Source organism: Lygodium microphyllum, chromosome 2, assembly GCF_053477565.2.
Source record: "Lygodium microphyllum isolate KBCC chromosome 2, Lygodium_microphyllum_v1.1.10, whole genome shotgun sequence".
Classification (NCBI taxonomy): domain Eukaryota; kingdom Viridiplantae; phylum Streptophyta; class Polypodiopsida; order Schizaeales; family Lygodiaceae; genus Lygodium; species Lygodium microphyllum.
In genome coordinates this window covers 156025060-156051804 of record NC_141136.1, presented here as the reverse complement: position 1 = coordinate 156051804, position 26745 = coordinate 156025060, and the positions used below count along the sequence as shown (strand labels likewise).

Sequence of the window (26745 nt, the reverse complement as noted above, 5' to 3'; positions counted from 1 at the left end):
GGCACCAAAGCATACCAAGTAAGATATTATAATCCTCAAGTGGAGCAATAAAGAACTCTTCACTATCCACATATCCTTGAATGCGCAAATGAAGCTTTCCAATTAGATGGGCCACCATGTCTATAGAGATAAAATTGGCTCGTGCTCCATTATCAAAGAAAATCAAAGCATGCTTATCTTTGATTTTGCCCCATGCTCTGCATGACCTAGTAGTATCATCATTGGGTTGATCAGTAACAATAGCATCAATCCAATTGATGTGTTGGGCTTTTTACCCTTGGGATCTCCTTGATTTTCTTATTTTCCAGCTTTCTGTCTATTGGGATAGTCCTTAGCTATGTGACCCTCCTATTCTCAAACAAAGCATTTATTTGCAGCCCTTAATTCCCCTACATTGTGCAATTGATTTCCAGCCCTTGCTGTTTTGACCTCTTTTTAGGTTGACTTTCAGATTTGCCCCCTTTTCTCAATCTTTGACAACTTCTTATTCGGGTTCTCCCCACTTTCTTGGAAGCTTGAATCTTTCCCGTGTAGCAATGCATCAACTGTAGTAGGAGTCTCTATGCGATAAGACATGCTAGACACGGTGGATGAGATTAGATATGCTAGACACTATGCGTTTGGTTGCTGCATACCATAAGGAGTTGTGTTATACATTCCCGTATGTGGTTCTTGACCCCCATTATAGCATGAAAAATATTGCCACCACCAAAGTATCCTAGCTACCCCATCATTGCATGCATGCTTGGCTGTCCAAAATCCAGTGGATTGGCACTACCAAGATGGCCTCGCATTTGGGTATCCAATCCCACTAGTACCATTTTCTTTTGCTCATCCCTGACCTTGGGTGCATCTTTAGGCTGTGGTGACTGTCCCTTGGAAGCTTCTTGCTGCCCAAAGGCCTTTGAAGATGATATCTTCTTCTTGCCCTTGCTGTCCATTTTGGGAGAATTCAAACATCTCTCAAACTGTGGATCTTTGTCCAATTGAACATAGATGTCAGTTGCTGTTGCCTTCAACTAAGCCTTGAATCGGTCATCATATTTTTCATCTCCTTGCTAATCATTAGCATTTTGTAGCCTTGAAGGAGCAATATCTTGGTCAACAACCACATTTTCTCCTTGCTGTCCATGTTTTAAGCCTATTCCAATATAAGGCATTGCATTTTCCCCTCATTATGTGCATTTTCAGAATGACATGCATCATTATTGCTTGATCCCATCTCACTGTAAGATGACATACTTGCTGTAAATGCTCAGCTGAACACAATTTCAGCACGTGAGAAAAACTTCTAACCTTCAATCAGGTGCCTCCCGCGTGCCAAGTCAAGGGATTTGATGGTGTCCTAGCAATGGAAACTTGAAACCGGCCTTTCTCCTTGGATAGGGTGGTAATAACCTAATTTAACAATTATCACAAGAAGTAAGTGTTTCACATAAATTAAAATGCATACTTTACCTTTTGTAATTAACAATAATTAGCACTTGCCTTGGAAGCACAAGTATTAGTATCATAATCTTTTGTAGTTGGGCAATTCTAAGGTAGCCCCTGTACACCACTCATAACGTTGAGAGGAAGGAACTTTTGGACGCATCACTAAACAACTACCAAGACTACTACCTTGAAACACCACAAGGATTGTTGATGAGACTCTTGGAGCTTGAGCGTTAGTGCGATCATATAGGGCAACTTGTTAGGCAGAGTGAATAAGTCTATCATGGATCAATTAGGTTGAAGCAAAAAAAACCCTCAATTGGATGAACCACTAGACATAACGCCAAGTGTGTACGAGGTAACAATAGATTGTAAAGTGTGTTGCACTAATTTTTTGCAGCTTAATACTTGCTTTTATACATCATCTTTGGATTGGAAAGTAAACAACCTACTTGAGCACCATCACTATGAAAGTACTTGCATTGCATTGGATCATCAAAAAGCTTGATTACACAGTGTAGTTGCACTCACTTGCATTAATTGGTAAAAATATTAATTGCTTCTAAAAGGAGCACGCAACACACAAGTGGATAAATTTGAAAAAGGAACCGCAATGAAACAACTAAACGAACCTAAGAAAAACATCTAAGTGAGACCTAAGCAAGGAAGGAAAAACCAAGGAAATTGAGAAATATAGAGATTGAATACCAATTGGCATCAAATTGTATAACCATAGCCTAGATGAGGAAAATGTGCCTTTAAAAATAAATCTTATAAGGGGGAATACCCTAGAGTCCACACACAACAGAAACCACAATGCTTAGAGCGCCTTGCTAGCTGATGAGGACGAATTAAGTGATGATCATTTTAGCACCTAGCGTGTAGCGCATTGATTATACGACAACTTCCAGAGTGAGAAGCCTCTTCCATCGGAGCCATTGTCCCCCTATTTGAATTGATCAGCCTTATCGAGACCCTAGTCACACAAAAAGAGTTAGGGACTATGTTTACCTTGAGCTTAAACACGAATAACTTAGGTTTTGACCCAAGCAAAATTTCAATAGTGATTTAGCAGCTACTAGTGCAATACAACTAGCAAATAAGGATAGTGCATGTAGGAAGGACAACACAAGAGATACTAGTAGACTTAGAAGAGGAAAAGAGACAGGGGAATATCTGTTGCAACAAGTCACTAGGTTCACGCAAGCGAAGATGATTGAACTAGGTTCAATGTATTTTGGCATTATTAATTCGAGAACACCTAGCCTACTTGTACCCATGGTCACTCACCCACCTAGCAACGCAACCGAACACTTTGTGAAGGAGCCATTGGAAGAAAAACGTTATGTAATTTCTTACGTCATTTACGATGAGAAAGGGTATCCTATTCTCATGGGTTTTAGACTAGTTCCGCTGATGGCTTTGGGTAGAGGAAGAGGTCGAGGGATGGGGGTGAAGCTGAGGAACCTCTTACTTGTTAGACTCACTGCCACCCATGTCATATTTCATAAAGATGTCCTGAGAAAGGACAAGCTAACAGAGACAAGATGGATTTAAGATGTCTAGAGTGTGGCGTCACGCATCTATATGCCGATTCTCCTAGTAGAAACCCTCCATTAGCTTGGCAATCGTGCCTTTAGTGCCACTCAAACCTTTCGGTGTGGAAGCACGAGATGAATGATGCCACTTCACTACCTTTGAATGTAATGACTAGAGCTTGAGTGAAGCAAATTGGTATCTCAATGCTAGGACCTAGTAACCTAGATGTATCATCGATAGAGAAAAAGAATGGAAAGTAGAGAGCTGAAGCAAAATTCACCTTGAAAATAGATAACACTACAACGTTAACTAAGGGGTAACAAGTCCTTGACGTGGAGGCAAAAAATATCTACTTTGAAGATGAAAGAAAAGGGGATTGTGGAAGTTGAAGAGTACCTTGACTGGAAAAAAGAATTGGGAATAGCAGAAAAGGTTAGAATTTGGGTGAGAGAAGTGCAGGCACATCTCCCATATGTAGAACCCATAGTGGAAAATGAATTGCATGACCTCTCAAGCATGAGCTTGCCTTCATCCCCCACATATATTGGATCAGAGGAAAATCGAATGCCCAAAGAACTTGACCGAGAGCCAAGTGGTGATTTGGCTTGGATTTTAGATAGTGGAGATAGAGCATTAGAAGGGGTAAGCAGAAACAACTAATGCAAATTTTCTTGCCACACTAACCTCAATATCTATCTTCCTACCACTCGGATAGCCGTTGAAACAAAGCCTTGCTCTTTGGGAAGTGTTGAAGAAATGGATAGAAGCACTAATACAACGAGAAGTAGGAATCATGTGAGGACACAATGTTGAAATACATATACCGAGCCTGACCCTAAACCTTGTGTCAAGAACTCTGCAAGTCAATACCTTCTGGAAAGGAACGAAAATGCATGCGATTCTCCTAGTTGTAGCATTGAGCGACACAATCAGGAAGGGAATTATTGACAGTGGGGCAAGAGTTAGCATCCTTAACCATATGGTTTTGCAAGCATGGGCAATCCACTTGTGGAAATGGCTCACTTTAATGTCATATTGGCCAATGGAATGAAAGTCTGACCTCGCTAATTAATATCGCATGTATCCAATTCTTAGTGAACTTTATAGTCATGAAGAGAGAGGCACTTAGAATCAAGATGGACACATGAAAGACCTCACCTGTTGACCTAGATGCCATCTCGGCTATACTGAAAGGTGATTCTAAGACCATGCCAAATTACAGCCCACTCAAAGTACATCCCTTATCTAGATGACGAGTGAGATTGGATGCATATCCTTGCAACCATCGACTTGCCCTTCTCAGATTATGAAAATGACTACAAATAAGCAACCAATCAGTAGCAACATAGGAAAGAAGAGAGGGTGGCAAACACCTCAAATATTGCCTTGCCTCGCCCTGCTTGAGTACTTGGACTACAAACGGGTAGGGCTCAACCAACCAAAATCAGTTGCACTATGTGAATTTGGAGTTGAATCTGAGGTGTGATTGCCGAGAGAGATGTCATTCTCCAATGAGAAAAGTGATTACAACTTTGATTCAAAGGTCAACTTTGTCAAGAATTGACCGAGAAACCAAAGAGACGGTAGGTTTTGTAGGGAGAATCATAGTGTATATGGCAAAGATTGAGGGGAGAAGAGAAGAGGAGAAACTCAGATGAATGAATGAAATAATGAAGTGAACTTGATACAAGGGGTGCCGTAGCACGAAGGATGCTGTGGAGCAGGGAGACTATTGTTGAAGAGGAGCCTTGAATCGTCAACGTAGGGATGATGATTGGTGATGCTTGGAGCAAGGAGACTATCGTTGGAGGATGAGCAGCCTCTGGGTCTACAAACACAAGCTTGAAGGTTGACGCCAATTGTTGGGGAGTGATGCCAAAGGCGACAGAAGAGCTAGAAACTAAAAATGCAAATTATCAACAGCCTCAGATAACGAGGACTCCAGCTAGGAAGTGTGATGTTTGATGAAGGGAGCGGCCATGATGCAAAACGCAAGATCTAGCTAATCCTGATGATGACGCCTGTAGTGGATGAAGACACTTGATGAAGAAAAGCCGCCTAGACAGTCAAACACAAGGTGGAGATGACACTTAGAGGAGGAGGAAGCTATTACCAGCTGTGAGAAGCCAACGCTAGGAGGGGAAGAGTTGTCGTCCAGTTTGTAGGGATATCGCTAGTTGAGGATGTGTTGTTACCAGAGTGGAGAAGTTGGCGATAAACCCCAAATGCAAAACCTGATGCAGAGTAGATAGGGTGCTTGAAGAAGATGATGGAAGGAGAGGGGAGAGACGGAAGTCTTAGGAGAAGTGAGTGTGGTAAAGTGGGTAAAGAATGAATGGGAGGTGCTGTATATATAGACACAACATGTCTTGAGTCTTGCCCACTGAAGTCTCTTGAGCAGCGCTTTGACTCTCTCAGAAGGCCCTAGAAAGTCTTTTTGGGGCTGAAAATTGAAACCAAACAATGGTAATGAAGAAGGGAAACTGTACAAAGTGATGTGGTTTCTCAACGAACTCTGATAGTGATCTAGAAATTCCATCGTCGCCTAAGACCTGATGCACCAAGGGGGACCTTTCAATCCACCTATGCTGAAAGAAGAAAGGAAGAAGACATCCAAGAATTCAAACATTGAACAATAGACAAAACCGTAGGATCTCCCTAAATGCTTCACCAAATTTAAGAAATGAGATTGAATTGTGGTGTTGCTAGGTGCAAAGCATCGTGATAGACTAGTGAACCAACAGAGGGAGCCGCTAAGGTAAAGGACTAGCTGGTGGAGGGAAAAAGCCTCCGTCTGTGTCCATAGGCCTACATTGAGCACATGCTAGAAAGGGTTGCCGGGAACGAGCCTTATAACTTCGTTGATTGATTTTCAACCTACAATCAAGTGCAAGTTCATCCGAATGATAGGCACAAGATAACATTCCTTGATAGATTTTCGACCTACAATCAAGTGCAAGCTCATCCGAATGACAGGCACAAGATAACATTCGTCACTGAGTGGAAAAAGTGTGTGTATATATAGTAATATGTCCTTCAATTTGATTGGTGCCCTTGTTACCTTCCAACAAATCATGAGTACCATCTTTAAGAATATGCTTTGTAAATGGTTGGAAGTGTTTGTAGACAATCTTTGCATATACACTGACTTGGTAGAGTATTTGGAAAAGCTTCAAGGAGTCTTTGAATGTTATAGACATAGTTGAAGGAAACGGGAAAACAAAGACAGAAACAGAAACAGAAACAACAGTTTTTGAGGAGGGGGAAACAAAAACACATCATCAAGGGGGTGTATGAGAGAGAGAGAGAGAGAGAGAGAGAGAGAGAGAGAGAGAGAGAGAGAGAGAGAGAGAGAGAGCGAGCAAGCTTAGAGCTTAGGTGCTTAGAAGTTGCAACATAGATTACAAGTTTCATACTCAAAATCAAAGCTTTCTAATTTCCAAGTTTTGAAAGAGTTATACAAAAGGCAGATTATTGGTCAATCAGATTATTTTTCAGGGCATCGAAATAATTATTAGATTAATTTTCAGTACATAAAAAGCGGCACTTGTTAAAAATGCCCATGCAAGACTGAAAGACATCTTTAGAGGTTGGAGGGAGGCATTTTGGTGCATTTAGCCTGCAAGAGAGGGAGGAGATGCTGTTGGTTTGATTTGCAGCCATTGGAGGACGTTCTGAGGTAGCTAGGGACAGGAGAAGACCAATCAACAATAGATGATAGTATCTACAAGCTGTTGAGACAAGGCAACAGCAATAAATGACTAATTTTCTTCATTTCTTTGTGAAGAAAGTCTGAAATTTCTCTCTCCTCAGCATTCTCTCTCATCTCCCAACCTTTCTACAGCCTTGCTTTGAAGATTACAGCATTGAGATCACCAACGGTTGAGAAATTTCAGATTTCTCTATTGTAAACTCTAATTTGTAGCAGAAATGAGGGTTTAGCAGCAACCTTGGGAAGGGTGCCAGGAATTGGATGCTCCAAGACTTGGATTCAATAGGGCTGAGGTTGTTTTCAATCTAATTCGAGTCAAGGAACCAGGAAATCAATGAATTTGGGGCATTTTCCATCTCCATCAAAGCGGGTGAAGTCCAATTGATTGCCCGAATCAAGGGGCAAATCGGACTGAAGACTTGCTGGTCAAATCGGGTTGAAGACTTGTTGTCATTTTGGACAGCGAGTGGAGTTGGAATATTGAAAGGGATTGGGAGAATCCCATTGTACATCAACTTCTTCTTCAATTAAGTTAAAGAAATACCGAAAGGGGCGCTAGTTTTGGGGCCAATAGGGTGTCCATTGTCCAAGATTGTAAGTTAATCTGCATTTCTCAATTTTGTATTAAATGTTGCTACTGTAACTAAGTTGTAATTAGGGAATTATCACCCATCCACGGAAGGAAGACTGGTTTCATGGTTCCATTGTTGGGATACCACTCAATCCCTTGATTTGATGGGCCCGAGGCACCTAATTGCAAGCCAAAGCTTGTGCTAGTGCTGATTTTTACTCTCAGCTAAGAAAATACAGCAATATGTCTTCACACAGTGAGATGGACTCAAGAAGTAATGATGCCTCTTAGCATGAACATTCACATGGGAATGAAGAAAATGCAATGCTTGACCTTGGACAAAAGGTTCAGACCATGGACAACAAGCTGAAAATGTTGTTGTTGGGCAAGATGCATGGCGTTCAGGGCGTAAGGAGGCTGATGAACAGCAAAGTGAAGAGGAATTTGATGACCACTTCAAGAATCGGATGAGGACAGCAGCAAATCTCTTTGCTGAATTGGCAAAGGATCCTCAATTTACCCGATTTTTGAATGCTCCGAAGAAGGACAAGAAAGGTAAGAAGAAGAAGATGTCTTCTACACCTTCAGGGCAGCAATATGCACCAAAGATAATGCCAAACCCTTCATTTGAAGCTCCCAAACATGCTAATGAAACAAAACAATTGATACCTACGGGGCAAGGAATGCAAATGCAAGGCCATTACAGAAGTGCCAATCCAGTGGATTTTGGACAGCTGGGTATGCATGCTACGATGGGGCAGCCAAGATATTTTGGTGGAAGCATGATTTTTCATGCTATGCTTGGATAAGGATTACATACGGGAATATATGGCACAAATCCCTATGGTATGCAACAACCAATGCATGGCGTGCAAGGCCCAATGTATTCGCGTATGGCTGGAAATATGCAAAACCCTATGTATGGCAGCATTGGCTTGATGCTTGGGGCACAAAGTAGCACGTTTGGTACTGCATTTGCACCCCAGAATGCTTATGGGGCTCAAGGAATGAATGCCAGTCATGCAAATGCTCCGTTTGGCATTGGTTTTGATGAAAATTCAGCAAATGCACTCTTTTTGCAGTGTATGACAACTTGACATCCAAAGGAACAGCAAAAGACTACAATGAGGGTGGAAAAGTAGTGAATTTTGAGTCCTTCAGTAGTGCACAAGATAGGTTGAAAGCTTTGACTTTCATTTAGCAATTTGATGTAGCCTATTTAGGGGGCAAGTTCACGGAGTTCTCGAAGATTCGAAAGGTAGCCACTTTTTTGAAAGGGAATGTATTACAGTGGTGGTTCACTCTTTTGATGCAAGGTAGAGTATCATCGACGTTGATACAATTCAAGCAAATGTTTGCATCGAATGGATTGACAAGTACCTTTGAGGTGGACATCACAAGAGCTTGGGATAAGCTGGATGGTAAGGAATGTAAGAATTTGGAGCAATATAATAGGAAGTTTCGGGATGCATTGTTGCCTATTATCTCTTATCGCTCCATACCCCTTCATGAGCAAGTTGAAAATATGTTTGTGGGCTGCCCACAGGAATTAGGGATTTTTGCACTAAATCCATTGTGTCTAGCATGTCTAAGCTCATAGAGGCTGTTGCCACAACAAATGCTTTGCTGCATAGGAAGGATTCGGGCTTCCTAGAGAGTGGGGAGAAGCCAAATAATAAGTTGTTTAAGGCTGAGAAAACTGGTAGATCTGAAAATCAGCTTGAAAAAAGCCAAACAACAAAGAAAGGGCTTGAAAACATTGGCATAACGTAGGGGATTGATGGCTGCAAATAAATGTTTTATTTGTGAATACGAGGGTCACATTGCAAGGGACTGTCTCAATAGGCAGCAAGCTGGAAAATCGGAAAATCAGGGACATTATAAAGGAAAGAAGTCCAAAACATCAGTGGAATTGGTGCTCGATATTGTTAATGATTAGCCCAATGATGATATTATTGAGTTGTGGAGATCATGGGGCAAAATTAGAAATTAGAATGCATTGAATTTCTTTGTTAATGGTGCACAAGACAACTTCATCTTTGTTGACATGGCAGACCATCTAGGTATCAAAGAGGATGAGATGAGACCCATGGGGGAAGTTGGAATGGCATGTAAAGGCCATGCAAAGTTCGTCACACCACTCATTGGAAAGCTTCAGTTGCATATACATATCAAAAGATAATGTACCAGCGAGATAGTAGGGTTTGCGGGGAGGAACACGGAGTGAACTCGGCAAACATGGAGAAGAGAAGAGAACAAAGAAGAAACTCTGATGAATGGAATGATGAAGTTATGAATCATGGAGTGAATGTAATATAAGGGAACAAGGGTGCCGTAGCACAAGGAAGATGATGAAGATAGCTACGAACCAGAAATTGCAATGTCCTCCTGAAGGGGTGTGAGGGTAGTAGAGAGGTTGGAGAGAAGAGGTGATGGCGGACTGAATGAATCAGCCGTGAGGAATGAATGAGAGAGTGGCCTATAAATAGGCACAGTCAGTCTAGGATGACACCCCTTTTTGGGGCTGCAAACCCTAAACGCAAACCCTAAACACAAAACGTAGAAATGCAAGAATGCAAATTGTGGGTGAAGGGTGAAGGGTTTCTCAATACCCTCTCTTAGCCCAAAAAGGGGAACAAGGAAAGAGTGAGGTGGAGATGCAATGCTACATGCTGAAGAATGCTCATTCAGCAGGTGCCACTTGGATAGTGTCCCTCGTGGGAAAATTGTTCGCTTGCCCAAGCGCCCTAGTACAAAGATGATGAAAACATGCGATGCATAGGAGGAATATCGGACTTTGTGTGGTGCCGAGAACCATAAGGATATATATGCCTGTATTCGATCTCGGGGGGTAGCTCCGTGCTGACTAAGTGACCAAGGCAAGAAGAGAAGAGGAGAAGGAAGATGTAGAGGATCCCTAAGATCCAAGATTTCCATCGGAAAGGGAACCTACAATAAAGAATAGTAGACAGAGTGAACTGGAGAATCTGAAACTCAACCTCGGGAGAGAAGCCACTAGCTCTGTGCATCTATGCTGGAAGGAATACGAAGGCCTCGTCACCAAGTCGCGTTGAACCTTCGAGGTCTTGATCTAGGTGGTACCAGAAGATCTTGGGTATCAGTAGAAGAGATGACTGGTCGAAGACAGCCACCCCAAGAAAGTAGAAGTTAGGTGAAGAACATGTGGAGTAGGTTCCCCCTCTGAGGTGGGAGGTGGAAGGGCCCCCGCTGAAGTCGAAGAAGAAGTAGATGTCCCCTTTGAGGGCAAAGAAATAACATCCCCCTCTGAATCCCCCTCTAAAGTAGATAGGGAATCCAAAAACTCATGGATCACGAACTCCGAAATGTCTGATGATGGAGGAAGTGACGCCGGTCGTGTCGAAGAGCGCCTAGAGGTAGCCTCTTGAACCTAAGTAGTCGAGGGTGGGGAAGGTTGGGGCTCAAAATGAGCAAGAGGTGGGCAACAGTTGTTGTCTCTCAGTGGAGTAGACTGGGTAGCCGAAGAAGAGGAAGGAGTTGAGTAGCCATTGTCTCTCGAAGGAGTGGACTGACGAGGAGACGGTATCAAACAATTGTTGTCTCTTGATGAAGCGGACTGGAGATCCGTAGATCGTGGAAACTACTGTACCTGAAAATAAGTGGGAGAAGACTGCCGCTAGCATTGCGACAATCTCTAGGAGGTGGTAGCGTCAATCGATCCTCCATGTGCTCGAAAGGACTTAGTGCGCATCGGATGCATCTTATTGCCTTGAGCATAGTACTTTGATAGCCAATGCAGAACTATCTCCGTGGCACAGAAAGGAGAGGTGGCACAAGGAATGCTTGGTGGAAGATGCATATACTCTGGGGGGGTGGGGAGCAAAGGTCGAAGTCGGCAATCTTCGGTGGTGTATCCGGTGATGCCACAGTAGGAGCACCGAGTAGTCTGGTCATTTGTTGGTAAAGAAGCCATGGGTACCAGTGTGCCTTGCTGAAGAAGGAAGAGGTGGAAGAGGTCAGCCATGAACCATGAACCATGAACCGCAATGTTCGCCTTAAGGGGTGTGAGGGCAGTGTGAAGCATGAACCGCAATGTTCGTCGCAAGGGATCGAAGGGCTGAAAGTGAGTTGCTAGTGGGAGGAGGATGCTACCAGCAGTAAGAGGTTGCAACCAGTAGAAAAACGTGTGTGAGGAGAGAGAAAGACTAATAACGTAGGCTGAAAGAGAGAGAGACAACGCAGGCTGCAGGAGAGAGAGAGACTAAAAACGCAGGGAAAAATAGCAACAACAGTCAATATGCTGAAATCAGCTCCGAACAGTGTGTGATAGGCTGGAAATAGGTGCTAGATGGTTGTAGACAGCAATGGCCAGCTTGGACCGCGATGTCCTCCATGTCCGAGGTGTGGGCAGCAAGCCGAAACACCTGACATCTGTAAAAAAACGAGATTTTTTTAAAAATGGAGAGTGATCAGCAACAGTTGCTTTGCTGTAAACAGCTGCAAACTGCGGGTGGAAGGCTGGAAATAGGTGCTAGACTGTAGATGACAGCAAGGGACAGCTGAGATTGCGATGTCCTCTGCGAAAGGGGTGTGGGCAACAAGCTGAAAACACCTAAAACTTGCAAAAACGAGATTTTGATGTAGCGGAAGAAGAAGAGAAGTGGATGCCGAACTTGCCATCGGTCTTTGCCTTCACTGGAGTGGAGGATCTTTGTCGTTGTTTGAGCAGATCCAGCTTTGATACCATATCAAAAGATAACATACCAGCGAGACAGTAGGGTTTGCGGAGAGGAACACGGAGTGAACTCGGCAAACATGGAGAAGAGAAGAGAAGAGAGAAGAAACTCTGATGAATGGAATGATGAAGTTATGAATCATGGAGTGAATGTGATACAAGGGAACAAGGGTGCCGTAGCACAAGGAAGATGATGAAGACAACCATGAACCACAAACCACAATGTCCTCCTGAAGGGGTGTGAGGGTAGTGGAGAGGTTGGAGAGAAGAGGTGACAGACTGAATGAATCAATCGTGAGGAATGAATGAGAGAGTGGCCTATAAATAGGCACAGTCAGTCTAGGATGACACCCCTTTTTGGGGCTGCAAACCCTAAACGCAAAACGTAGAAATGCAAGAATAAAAACTGCGGGTGAAGTGTTTCTCAACAATACAAGGATATATGGACAGTGAAGAGTTCTTTATTGCTCCACTTGAGGGCGGTAATCTATTGCTTGGTATGCTAGTGTCACCATATGCATGCAGTGATTGATTCTCGTGCAAAAAAGATCACTATTCAGCATAAGTAAAAGGTACTCACACTTGATGTAAAGTTGAAAGGTGAATTTGTTCTTGTTGTATCTGCAATTGCCATTTCTAAAGTAATGAAAAATCATCTTTCAGCGTACTTGGTTTTTACTAAGGATAAAGATGATAGTGAGAATATTGGGAACATGTCTAAGTTAGAGAAGAATCGCATGTCATTTTTGAAAATGTATGGTGATTGCTCCTCTCAATCACTTCCATGGAAGCCACCACCTGAAAGGCCAGAAGATCATGGCATAGTTGTTATCCTTGGAAGTAGCCCATCTTATAAGCCACACTACAGAGTCAATGCAGTCTAATAAGAGGAGATTATTAGTTCGGTGAATGAGCTGTTAGAGAAAGGGATGATTTTGTCCAGCTTATCTTCTTTTTGTTCTCCAGTGCTTTTGTGCAGACAAAGGATGGTTCATGGCATATGTGCATTGATTATCGTGCTTTGAACAAGATGATAATAAAAATCGCTTTCCGATTCCTTAGATCTACGATGTTATGGATAGATTGCAAGGGGCAGGCATAATCAGCCGTATAGTTTTGAAAAGTGGGTATCATTAGATATGCATTAGATCGGAAGATGCGCCTAAGATAGCTTTCAGGACATCTCTTGGATTGTATGAGTTTCTTGTTATGCCTTTTGAACTTACGAATGCCTTTAATCAGACGATGGATTGCATCTTTAGACCACGTAGAGGATTTGTGGGTACTTTCTTTGATGCCGTGATTGTCTATTCAAAGAACGAGGCAAAGCATAGAAGACACTTGGACATTGCGTTCAATGAAATGTGTGATCATAGGCTGGTTATCAATGATAAGAAAAGTTAATTCTTTTTGCATGAAATCCACTTTTTGGGGCATATTGTATTAGGTGATGGTATTCGCGTGGACCTTGCAAAGGTTGAGGTAATACGATCATGGCAACCTTTGAGAAATTTGCAAGAGATTTGCAACTTTTTAGGTTTATCTTCTTACTATAGGAAGAATGTATGCGGGTTTGCTGAAATTGCATCTCCATTGCATGCCTTGCAGAAGAAGGATGTGCCATTTAGATGTTAGCTTCCTAAGACACCTATAGGGAATGATGTGATATGGACTATCATTTGCAGGTTTAGCAAACAAGTCCATTTTATTTGGATGGGGAAGAAAATAAAGGTTGATTATATGGCACGATTGTTTTTGCAGCACATCTTTAAGTATCATGGTATGCTAGAGTCGATCATTAGTGATTGAGGCCTTCGGATGATCAATTTATTTTGAATTTATTTTGAATGGGGTTGTTTGTTATATCAGTACCACTGTGAAATTCTCATCATCCTTCCATCCGTAGATAGATGGTTAGTTTGAGAAAGCAAATTCCATAATGTTAGATCTTTTGAGGTGCTATGTTTCAGATCACAAGACACAGTGGGAGCAGTATTTGCCCTTGGTTGAGTTTGCTTACAACAACAATGTGCATAGTTCCACGTGCAAAGCTCCATTTGAGGTGGTTGAGGGTGGCAAGAAGGTATCACCTATTCTCCAAACTAAGGATAAGATCTTTGAGATTGATCATTATGTGGAAAACTTGGATGTAGCCTATGCAAAGATAAAATATGCACTTTAGAGATCGCAAGATAAGCAAAAGAGGACAATTGATCTCCATAGAGATGCTTTGCAGTTTACAGAGGGTGATTATGTATTATTGCGCTCTGAAAAGGCAAGGCTGAAAAATATAAAAGGAAGGGAGAGATTGTACTTGAAGTTAAGTATGAGATATTATGGGTCCTTGCGGGTGTTGGAGAAGATGACGTTGAGGTTTTTGAGGTGCAATACCTCTTGGTCACAATAAATTACATGTGACATAGTCCCACAAGTCCTTCACAACAAGAAGGTTGTGGATAATAATACTCTACAACGGGTAGTTCGTGCCATCAAGTTTGTTCTCTCAAGTGAGGACACCAAGAATGCTACTCTGATCATTATTTCCCTGACATGCCATGTTGTCAGTAATGGATAAAAGTGTGCAGCCAAATACTTTAGTGCTGAAGTATGATGTGTACTCAAGAGTCCTAAAATTCCCCACACGATTAATAAACAAGTACCAAATTGTCACACAAATGCCAAAGTGTGCACAATTTACCCAAATCAGCACTCAGCCACGAAATAGCAAGCAATACACTGCTATAGACTGTTGTACCATAACTGCCTCAAAATGCATGCCCTTAAAAGTACAAATCACAGTAACTCAATGCTGATTCTTAGCAAAATTTATTGAATTTTCTCAAAAATTTCTCCTCCATCTGATTGTAGCAGCAATTAAATGCCATTGTACCACTTATTTCTTGCCTTGGAGTGTGTGTCAAGCAAAAGCCCCAAATTTCTTCGCAAAATTTCAAAGAAATTGAAGAAATTTGTACCTTATAGTTTGAATTTCTACACAAATGTCACATTGGGATGCGTGCCAACAGTAACCAACAGCTGGAATCCACCTTGTGATGTATATCAAAGCGAAAAAATTGAAAAGCCCCAAATTTCTTGTACCAATGTCTGTCCAAGAAATTGCGCAATTTGGCAATTTTAGTGGAAATTTACGCATGGGAACTCGAATCAGGTAAAAGCCCCAACTTTCCTTGAAGAAATTTTGAGAAATTTAAAAATTAGGAAAGTTGGCTGAAAATCCCCATATTTCTTGGCATAGAGTGTGAGAAATTGAAATTTTCTCCGAAATTACGTATGAGATAAGCAAGACGGATAAGAAATTGCAGAAATTTTCGAAAACCCCCAAATTTGGAAAAGTAGGTTTTCTGCGTTTTTTCTCAGATCTGCAGAAAATGATGGGCAGGGCTAGAAAAATGGCAAGTGCAAGGCTGAGGAAATGATGGGCACAATAGAATATTATGAAGAGGGCTTAGAGAGGTTGTGTATGCAGAGTTGTGCGCAAGACTACGTGTGAGACTACGTGCAAGCTGGAAATAGCAGTAGCACCTTGTCCAAAACAGCAGCCTCTCTTCCAAAATAGCAGCTCCTCCCTCCAAAATAGCAACTCTTGTTCCTTTGTCGATTGAGTGGAGTCCATGTGGGTGGCAGTGGTTGAGCGTTGGAGAGACAGAACTCACTTGTCTAGCTTTGATACTAAATGTTGGAAATGGAGAGAGAGAGAGAGAGAGAGAGTGTGTGTGTGTGTGTGTGTGTGTGTGTGAACACAAGACAATGAGCATGAGTGGGCAGCAGTTCCACACTCAAAAGATGCAAGTGCTAGAATGATAGAATGAAAGTACAATAGGTCCTAAGTTACTTAGACCTATCCCTAACTCAACTAGAGTTAATTTAACTCTCGAACTAACTCCAGAAGTGGTAACACAACTTATTAATGTAGTTCTAGAGCAACTAGAAATAGAGTTAACTTAACTAGTTGAATGCATCCTTTCGGGAAGGATATGACAACTAACAGCAGAGCGGATAGGGGTGAAAACCTACACAGGGAGGTTAGAAAGAGATATCCGATCGATGAAGACAATGTCAGGTAGTGTTGGTTGAGATGTCCTCTATGAATGGGTTGTGGATAGTGAAGCGATAGATTGAATAGGAGGGCAGGCTCTCTATTCATAGAAAGTTTGGGACCTCCAAATCAGGGTTTACATGTGGGACATTGAAACTTTCTCGAACAGCTTCCGGTTTAAAAGAATGGTCAAAATTCATTAATCAACTTGAGTTTTGGGGCTATTTAACAAAAGCTAAGCAAGCAAGGGAGACTGGCTTGGAGATTGCCATGTACAATGCCACGAATATGGTGGATTTAGAGCCAACCACTCCAAAGATTGGAAAGGGATAAAGGCGCACGGATGCATGTTAATAAGAACAGAATGCCATTGCATTGGAGTTATCAAAGGAATCAAGCTCATGCAAAATGCTATGCAATGGTACTACTTAGACAGTGCCCTTGCAGGTGAATTGTTCACTTGCCTAAGCACTCTTTTACAATCATGGTCATCTTGATGATGCGGTTGAAGACACAAAGTACAATATACATAATGTCTGAATCAAATAACTGTAAAGAACACCTTGTCACCATCAAGAGAAGAAAGCTGCTCCCTCTCAAACTAGAAAGAAGAGTTGGAGGGAAGCGCTCTCTTCTCGTCAATGTGAAGAAGTAGAGGAGGAAGCACCCAATCCAATCCTGGATAGTAAATACTAAAGCATCGGCCGATTGACTGCCTTGGTCAATATGTTTGTAAAATTATCCGATGAATGCACAAACTCTAGGCGAATTGATCCTAGCTACAACATGCTCTCTAGGAAAGGGAAAATGTACCTCAACACGATAATGGGGTACTAGCTTGTGCAATCCCACTCTGGTTGTTGTAGTAGAGGATAGTCAATGCAACACATAGAAACTGTAGCGCTGCTAGGAAGCTTCTCAGGTAGATGGACTTCTTGGTATCATCAAAGATAGTCCTATACTTTGCCTCAGCAATGGAAGCCGACATTGTCTCTTGCTTATAGCTGGTAAGAAATGGGAGTCATACCCAAGGTAAAAATGTAGCTGCCATGGGAACGTCGGGTGTCAGAATCTGCCTAATTAGAATTAGTTACCCTTCCAAACATAAACTATGGCCTAGTATGAATCAACCATAGGGATTTTTCTACTACAAATCTATAGGTCTGCTGGTCGAAGGGCTGCCCTAGGGTAGGCTTAGATAAGTGGACAATTGGATTGAGAGGTTCAGCCACAAGCCGTGTTTGATCCTAGCAATATTGATCCACCAAATGAAGAGTGTATGCATGCGGTGACACAAAAATACATCCTCGAGATCGAATCACCTCCATCCCTAAGAAGTAAGACAATAAATTGAAGTCTGTCATCTCAAATATAGCACAAAGCTTGGCCTTACTTTTTACTATGGCAGGAGAATCTGAACCAATGATAAGTAAGTTGTCTATATACAACAGGATATAGTTGATCCCCTCTTAAATGATATGATATATAAGTTCAGGTCATAACAAGTAGAATAGTATCCGTGAATTCAAAGAAACTCATCCATTTTTTGGAACCAAGGCTAGGGTGTTTGCTTCAATACATAAAGAGATTTCCGAAGCGAACGACCTTTTCGAGTTAATAGAAGAAAACTTGGGCGTTGCTCCACATAGATTTCCTCCTCTAGATAACTGTTCAAAAAGACACTTTTGATATCCATCTAGTAGATTGGCCAATCATGGTGAGCGGCTAGCGCAACCAACAAACTCAATGATGTCAACCGCACAATAGGAGCAAAAATTTCTTCATTGTCAATGTCTTATTTCTATTGAAATCCTTACACTACAAGGTGAGCCTTATATTTGTCTAAAGTCCCATAATCTTTTAGCTTGGTTGTAAAGGTCCACTTCGTCCCAATGACATTCTTATGACTTTGACGATCCGCCAAGGTCCAAGTCTCATTTCTGTCAATACTATCTAGCTCCTCCTTCATGGCCCCTTGCCATTGGGATGCTAAAAAGCCTCATGCCAACTATCTAGCTTAGAATGTGCTTTGTAATTAGCTATAAACAATGACACAAATGAAGCTCGAGATGCAAGATGGGGGTAAATCTTCTAGGTTCCTTTGGAGTGAAATTTGGTGGAAGGATCCTTGAATGCCATATGATCTATTGGTACCAATGAGGTAATGGGTCTTGTGGAGGGGTTTTGGGAGCTGAAGAATCTACCAGAAGATTAGGAGCGGACAGTAGATTCGGCTTAGGAGGCACCATCTCTAATAGAATAATTTGAGGAAATGATGCAGAATCGTGTGTAGAAGATTGCACAATAGCCCTCTCATAAAAATCTACATCTCTTCTAACAATCATCTTATTTGTCTAAGGATCGAACAAACGATAGGCCTTTGCTTCAAAGAAGTAACCTACAAAAATCAGGAGATCAACTCGGGGAGTGAGCCTTTCTATCATCAGGGGTGTGTGTATGCATGACTCCCAAAGACTTTAAAGTGGAAAATGATATGCCAATTGCCAAAAAATTGCCCTATATGGAGTCCTCTAAGGGGCAACCTCGCAGTCGCGGACATTGATCAAGGATCTACACCAAAGTGTTAACAGCCTCGACCGAAAGGCGCTTAGGGAGCTTTGCTGCAACAATATAAACCATGCCATGTTCATGATGGTCTAGTTCTTACACTCTATGACTCCATTGTGAGAGGAGAAGTTGGTAGAGGTAACTTGGTGAGAGATATTGTGCTCCTGTAGAAACTCACAGAACTCGTGGGAGGTAAACACGCCATATATACATGACAACCATTTGATTATGAACCAGCCCAAGTTGCATCGGACTTACGCCTGAGAAGTATATCCATATGTATTTAGAATGATCATCCACAATAAAAAAGAAGTACAATGCACCATTCAAGGTGGCAATGGATATCGGCCCACAAAGAACAATATGAATCAATAAGAGGTGCCTCAACTCTATGTGGGGATTGTCGAGGGAATGGGTTATGTTGTTATTTCTCGAGTTGACATGCTTTATTGATATTTTGAGATAGCTTCAGCTAGGGAAGGCTCTCAACCATCTGTCAAGGCAACAACTGATAAAGAGAGCTGTATCCAAGATGTTCTAAGTGAAAATGCCATAGATGCTCTGTGTCCATATGCTCCCATGTAGTAGCTAAAGCTTGGAAGTGGTGGAACTTAGAGCCCTTAGTTGTCGGCTCAGAAAGAAACTAGGTCATGCGATGCAGGTTACTATGTTGTTCGCATCGCGAGCAATTACTAAACTAGCCTAAGTGTTAGGACCTCAATTGTGTTCACTGAAAAGAAGAGTGCTCGCCCCAATCAACAAAGTTGCTAAAAAAATAGCAAGTTCACTCCAAGCAGGGTGACATAGTATACATAATCCAACATAGTGAGATCTGGCCCTGGGTCAATAGCAAAACTAGCGTAACCGTGAGCTTGAATCTTGACTAAGGAGTTGTTCCCAACACAGACTATCTTGGCTACAAGGATTGTGGAGATGAAAATGCCCAAGATGGGGGGTCATATGATAAGTAGCTTCACTATCCAAAATCTAAGTAGCTGAAGTACTCGGCTGTGACAAGTGGGCCTCTACAATCACATCATTGGGAGGCAACTTGTAGATGTGAACAAGACTCGTATCCTCAAATGTCTCTATAGAGATGATGTGGGCCTCTACAGAGCAATTTGACATGCCCTCTGGCATTGAGAACGATGTAGAATGTGATGGTGGCTGACCAGTGGCTTATGGGTTTGGCCTTGTCAATCCTTCCATTGGGGGTTGCCACCACCTTGTCTCCCCTATTGGGGGTTGGCTAACTAAGGAGCCGGGGGTCAGAGTCTTAGATTTTGGTGTTGTGCTTGCTATGTTTGAATGACACTCATCGTCAAAGTGGGCAATAATTTGACAATGTTGACAATACCTATTCTTTTTGGATAGATTCTGTCACTCGGATTTAAGGGAAGACTAGGTGTTCCCTTGGGTCTTACTAGCATGGCTTTGAGTTTGATTTTACTTTTGATTCTGATTTGAGTTTTGATTTTTCTTACCCTTCCCTTGCTGCCTCTTCTAAGAAGACAAGGAGAGCTCCTTTTGTGAAGGTCATACTATGAAATTGATTAAAAAGCCGAACGTAACATAGTAGTTGACACTCAAATTCATAGAATGTGGGCATGGTGGGCTATGAGATCACCTGCTGCACAAAATGGAAGTATTTCCGTGGCGGCTTGGTAAGGAACAATGTGCCCTAATTGTATGAGGACTTAGAAGCCCCCGAGATAGAGAACTTGGTGAGGGTATCGAGACTCAGTGAACTTGACTTCCAAGTCATCCTAGTTAGTGATTTTAAAGTTTTGAAGCTCATGGTCAAGATTGATGTGATGCGTCCTATCTTGAGCTATATAGCGGTCAGTCAATTGTGCCCTATGCTAAGGCGCTAAATCTAAATGCTAAAGCTAAGAATGAAATTCAGACAATAAGCCTTGCATCAACTCAACAATAGTAGAGGCATTCCTAGCCTTCCATGAGTAGACGACCTCGTATGGAGCAAGTGCGGAATCATATTGGGTTTCCAACCCGTATAGAATACCATAGGTTTTGGGAGTCTAAAACATGTCTCATCAAATTAGACCAAGTAGTGAAGTTCGACCCGTTAAAACGAGTCTTGTTTTAGTAAAGGCATGTTTGGCTGATGAGAAAGAAGGACCATGAGGTGTTTGATAGGTGGGATAAGATGGATAAGGAGATGGTGGTGGAGGGGGATAAATAGGAGAAAGAGGAGGTGGGTAGACAAAAATAGAATGAAAGTGTCCAATGGGTGCCGATTGATGTAGAGGCACTAGAACATGGATGTTTTTATAGGGTCTCGGTGAAGGTGGAGGCACTGGGATATGTGAGCCCTTTCCAAATGTCATCTAAAGCATAGAAAAATGACTAGAAGGCCCACTAGGCAATGCCATGGTGGCAAACCGTGGAACCAAGTGATCCACACTCGATAATGGTTGAGTGGCATTCCAAGGCCATGAAAATTCCAAAAATGTGTGGATGGGAGGATGAGCCGCCGTCATGGGTATACCACCTAGTCGAGGAAAAGATGAGATCCTAAAGGTTGTGTCTAAGGGTGAAGGACCCTCAGTGTAATGTGTGATGACATGTAAGGCTTAATGGAGATGGAAAGAAAGGTGCAGTGGAAGTAGAGGAAGGGATGGGTGGAAGATTAAATGGATTAGTTGATGCAATTGTTGGAAATGATTTTGGTTCCTTTTATCCATTAAATGCATTGAATGATAATGAAGATGGTTCAGCTACTTCAAAATGACCTTGAGAAGGAAAAGTGGAAGGAAAAGAAGGGAGAGAACGCTTAGGTGGTTGAATTAATATTTTGTACTCATCAACGTTTTCACAGTCTCTCGGAACTTCTTCATGAGGAAGTAAACTCAAAAGATGGGGAAGTGTAGTTTTGCATACCTAACATAGGAGTAAATGAAGGTGGAGATGAAATTGGCATAGATGGAATGTAGAGGTGGACATGAAAGTGGTAGAGAGATGAAGGGTTTGTATTCCATGCCCGTTTCCACGTGAGGATGGCTAGTCCTTTGTGGAGCTTCCGTTCTTCTTGCAAAATCATTAGATTGGTACACCGAATCTAAAGGAGAAAACTCAAATTTATCTTCAATTTGTTGTTGAGCCCAATACATGAGAATGAGGTTATATTCAGGTTTTGAAATCTTGTAGGGTCTTTGGACTCCTGGTAGTCCGTTGTCTCTCCAGCCATGTCAAAAGTTGGTGAAGCAAGGGTGCCACTTGGACAATGCCCTCATAGTGGAATTGTTCACTTGCCCAAGCATCCTTTTACAATCATGTAATCTTGACTGTGCGGATAAAGTTATAAATGTCCACAATGTACAATACAAAGTAAATAGCATCTAAGAGTGAAAAACTATAAGCATTATCACTATCACTATCAAGATAAGGAAATTGGCTCCTCTCAAACTGGAAGGAAAAGCAAGAGGGAAGCACCCTCTCCTCATCAAGCTAAAGAAGTAAAGGAGGGTGTACCCAAGCTAATCCATGACAGAAGGTACTGTAGAACCAACCTGTTGACTGCTTTGGTCAAAATATTTGCAAAATTGTCACTGGACGCTACAAACTCTAGACGAATGGTGCCTAGCTCAACCTATTCTCTAAAGGGCTTTTGGGTCAAACACTAAGGTTTCTTCGAAGAGATCCTAGCTTTGTTACCATGTAAGGAAATACCCTAATGTAAAAACACAAATACAATCATACGACAAAGCACAATTTGAACAGAACATAGTTAGGGTCAGGGTAACTCAAAGACAATGAACATAGTGAAGAGTTTGAAATGAATGAATCTGAATAATACAATGCTCATGTGGTGAATGAATATTGTACCGTGAACTCTCATGTCTCAAGGATCGAGGCAGAGGTAATGAGCTGTAGAGAGTGTCGTACTTTGGCAGATCCCAAAACTGAGCAAGGCAGCCCTTGAAGATTTCAGGCAATAGTAAACGCAGCAGTATGGATGCTGGAATAGTGATGATAGATAGGCAGAGGAGAGAGAAAACTGCAAAACATAGGGTTTTGATGATGGCGACAGCTTGGGCGTGGATGGACCAAACCTAGCAATCAGATGATAGAAAAGTGTCAGATGGCTGCAGATTGGGCCAAACGCAGCCAATAGGCGAACATAGGGTGGAAAGGCAGCAAATGCAGCCTAGAAACAGGTTGCCAAGCTGAACGCAGCCTTTTGGGAAGGAGGTGACAACTGGCGACAGCTGATAGGGGTGAAAACTTGCATGGGGAGGCTGGAAAAAGGTGCTGGATGGATGAAGACAATATCTAACAGCTTTGGCTGAGATGTCCTCCATGAACGGGGTGTGGGCAGTGAAACTAGATCACCCAAAACCTGCAAAAACGAGATTAACTGAATGGGAAGGTAGGCTGTCTTTATAGAAAGTTTGGGGTTTCCCAAATGAGGGTTTACATGTGGGACACTTAAACTCTCTCGAACCACTCCTGGTTTAAAAGAATGGTTAAAATTCACTAATTAACTTGTGTTTTGGGGCTGTTTAGTGAAAGCTAATGGTAATTTAGCTCAATCTTTTTGTTTTGGGTTTTGGGGGGGGGGGGGGGGGGAGAGAGAGCTCTTGCAAGTGCACAAAAACATTGTGATAATATTCTATATGGCCAACATGTTTCCTTAACCTAGTTGAAACTTCTAATAAGACTCATCAAAACATGATCGATAGCATATAATAAGCTGACAACAAGTTCTGCTGTAACATGTACGTGAATAGAATTTGTATAGTATTAGGTGCTTTAGAAAGCATATGAAGCCAGTTATAGGAGGCCCTGAAATATATCTTACTTGCACCTCCCAACAGAAAGGTCAAAAGTTAAAACAAAGACAGAAGCATTACTTATAAGAGAATGGGTAGTTGTGTAGTTCACCAACCAAATTCGAATGTGTCCAACCCACCAACTTACCAATTCAACCATATAGCTGATGCCATATTCAGCAGCACCGTTTAGGTATTTCAAGAGCCCTTATGCAGTTTACTAGGATGGCTAAACTGACTTAACTTGGTCAATGCCACTAAAAAATCAACAACTTAATAAAGATATGGCCTACTTGTAAAGGGTGGTATTGAAGAATCTATCATATAGCTTCTTATGGAAATACCACCATTAATTCTCATACTGGTCTCAAGAAAGTTGTGAACTCAAGATAAAAAATGCACACAAGTTTGAGCTCAGATGATTACTTTGCCTCTAAGACCATGAGCAAGAAATAGTAATGCAGTCTTCTTGTGCAGAGCACTAGAGCTTTTGTTAAGACCATGCAAAGCCCGAGTAATTTGCATTGGTTACTTTCAGCACCTCCAACAACCAAGCCTAAAGTTGGCAAATGTCCAAGTAGGTCTCCAGGTCTCAAGACAGGTCTTGCCTTTAAAAGGTGATCTTAATCAAGGTCTGAGGATGTGGAGAATGGTGGCTGCAGCTTTCACCTTCTGAGTTAGCTAGGGCTAGTCCAAGGGTGCTGGCTCACAGCTCATTGGTTTGTATTCAATGGGGTAATGCTATTGGCCATGGCCTGACTTCTTATACACCAACTGTTTTGGTGAATCAAGATGAACTAGGAAATAGTGTCAGATTTTACATTAATCATATCCCAGAAAAATACTATAGATTAGTAGGTGACGTATTCAAGCCTGTCCACAAGTGTGTGTCTCTTTACACTACTCTTACCATCTATTGCCATGCCTACATCTTTTGTGTCCAATAATCCTGCTGACTTTACATACTGGATGGCGTCTATCCCTTTGAGTGGTAGTTTGACATTTATCTTTGTGGTGATTTTAACACTGCTGCATCTCATTGGCTTATTGACTAGGAATTTGGAGTGTTGTATTTAGTGAAGCTCAAAGTTATGTTATCTTAGATGTGATTGATAGCTATGATTCCGATCTTTTGGTAGGTTGTTCCGCGGTGGCATGAGCATTGGACATCAAACAAGGTGTATGATGGAGATATGATTGTGCTTCAAGGACAGGAGAAGTTATTATATGCGAGCAGCAATGATGCTGCAGAAATAAACAAGCAATACACAAAGATTACCTTTACGCCTACTCAGGCAGACCGTTTTGTCCTTGCTTTTCGAAACTGGCTGCGCCACTATGGTAATGGGCAACCTGATTGGGCTCCTGGTAGCACAAATGGGCCGCTGCCATCTACGGTCTTGTCCAGGAAACAGGTGTTTGTAGTGAATTTGCTTTACATAGCTTTGCATGTTCACAGTGTGGTCTTCTATCTCATGTTGGTGACGTGGTGTTGTGTACTTATCACAGATGCTTGATCGGTACGAGCAGCATACATTGAAGTGCTCTTCTTGCAAAAATGCATATGAAACCTTTAAGATTCTGCAGAAAGTACTGGCTGGCATGACTGTATTGCTAGCAGCTACAGCAGGGATACCAGCTGATTTGAACATTCAAATTCTGTTGGCAATAGCAGCAGTAGTTAGTGCAGCATTGGCATTTAGTCTGAAAGATTTAGAGAAGAACTTTGTGTTTGTTGATTATGTTCATGCAAAGATTGACTAGATTTCACTGTACAGTCCACATGCTTGTAACTTGACACCCCCTGTGCTTGTACATAATCTGTTGTATAATTGATAACATCATTAGAGACACTTGACACCCCCTGTGCTTGTAAATAATCTGTTGTATAATTGATAATGTCATTAGAGACTTTGGCACCTCCTGTTAGGTTGGTTGTGAATTTGCACCTTTGGCATGTAGATTTGACTCAGTGGCTTGTGGAGTAGCTCAATGAATTGTTGTAACAGGAATATGGAGGAAAGGTTGATCCGGCTCTTATCACAGAGAATGGAAATATTGTTACCACAATTTACTCTTGCAGATGTCAAGGTCATTTTAAAAATAAGCCATGGGAGCTGTATATATTTCTATTCAGGCAAAAATGCCTCTACCACATGATGTTAGGCAGCTGCATGCTGTTTTAGTTGCAGAGTTTGCTATGATTAAAAGAGAGGATATTTTCACTTAACTAGGCTGGCAACTTCCAAATTAACTCCAATGTGTAAAGATAAGCATATATATGGCTAGCAAGTCCGGCGTCCCTGCTCGGATTGCAATGGGTTGCACCATAGTAAAAACGGGATTTGCTAAAGGAGTTTGAACAATTGAAACTATTACTCCACTCAAAGTGGACAGACTAACTAGAAGAGGAGAAGTGCTAGAGCTTCCTCCTCTGCCAATAAGTTCATCTGATCAATATTAGGCATTGCTTGGGTGGTAAGAGTTTCACGAAACAGTGTTTGCATAAAGGATGTGGTTGTTGCTCTAGCCTGAATCATATCAGGTGTATTTATAAAGGTAACAACTTTTCAATATTCATGTGATCCACCACAATGGTTGTGAAATGGTCTCCTAGTTGTACAAAGATCCAACATTGCTAGAGCCATTCCTACTAGAATAGTGCATATTCATGATAGTTTCAGTGGGAAGCACTATAGAAATAGGCAGTAAGTCTCTTAGCAAGGTTGGTTCTTCAATCACCTAAGCTATAGCTGAAGTACAACACTTCTCTGTTGTTTCATAATTGCTAGGGATGAAAATGAGCAGCTAGAGTTTGATCCTTCTCGAAGATAGTGAAGGGTCTCTACATAGCTTTGTTGGTTAACCAACATTAAACTTGAGCAGCTTGGGCTACTTTCATGAGATAATTGCATCAATTCTTTGTTGGGGGTAAAGACGCCTCCGTCTAGTCGCTGGTGTATTACTACACTGATAGTCACCGCCACTGCACATTGCAGGTGGCAAGCGCTCGTCACCGTCACTTTATTCCTTATTCTTTTAGTGACAGTTTGAATAAAGGAAGGCCCGGTCACACATTGTGACTGTTGGAGTTTCCATTTCTTGTCTCTCTCTTTCTTGCTCTTGCTCTCCCGCCATAGCTCTCGAGTGCAAGCTTTGATCCTTCTCACCTTTCAACTGGTATCAGAGCACGGCTTCCCGACTCTTGAGCTTGACTCGTGGCATTCTCAGCTTCCCATCGACTCCCCACTCGCATTGGGTCTCCTTTCGGCTAGCCATAGCTCATTCTCTTGAGCTTTCGTTACTCCCCGGCTTCTCGAGCTTCTTTCCGGGGCATTGACATTGAGGTATTACTTC

The 26745-nt window shown here is 42.0% G+C and overlaps 1 protein-coding gene across 1 annotated transcript in view; it reads left to right on the top strand.

The window, feature by feature from the left end:
• The window catches only part of ACD1 (Pheophorbide a oxygenase family protein with Rieske 2Fe-2S domain-containing protein), a 63270-nt gene extending 38019 nt beyond the window's left edge, over positions 1–25251 (top strand). Inside the window, exons 6-7 of the mRNA XM_087700154.1 lie at positions 24528–24803; positions 24898–25251. Of these exons, the coding sequence (XP_087556280.1) occupies positions 24528–24803; positions 24898–25152 (531 nt within the window). The 3' untranslated portion in view covers positions 25153–25251. The remainder of the gene's footprint in view (positions 1–24527; positions 24804–24897) is intronic.
• Positions 25252–26745: the final 1494 nt, after the last annotated feature.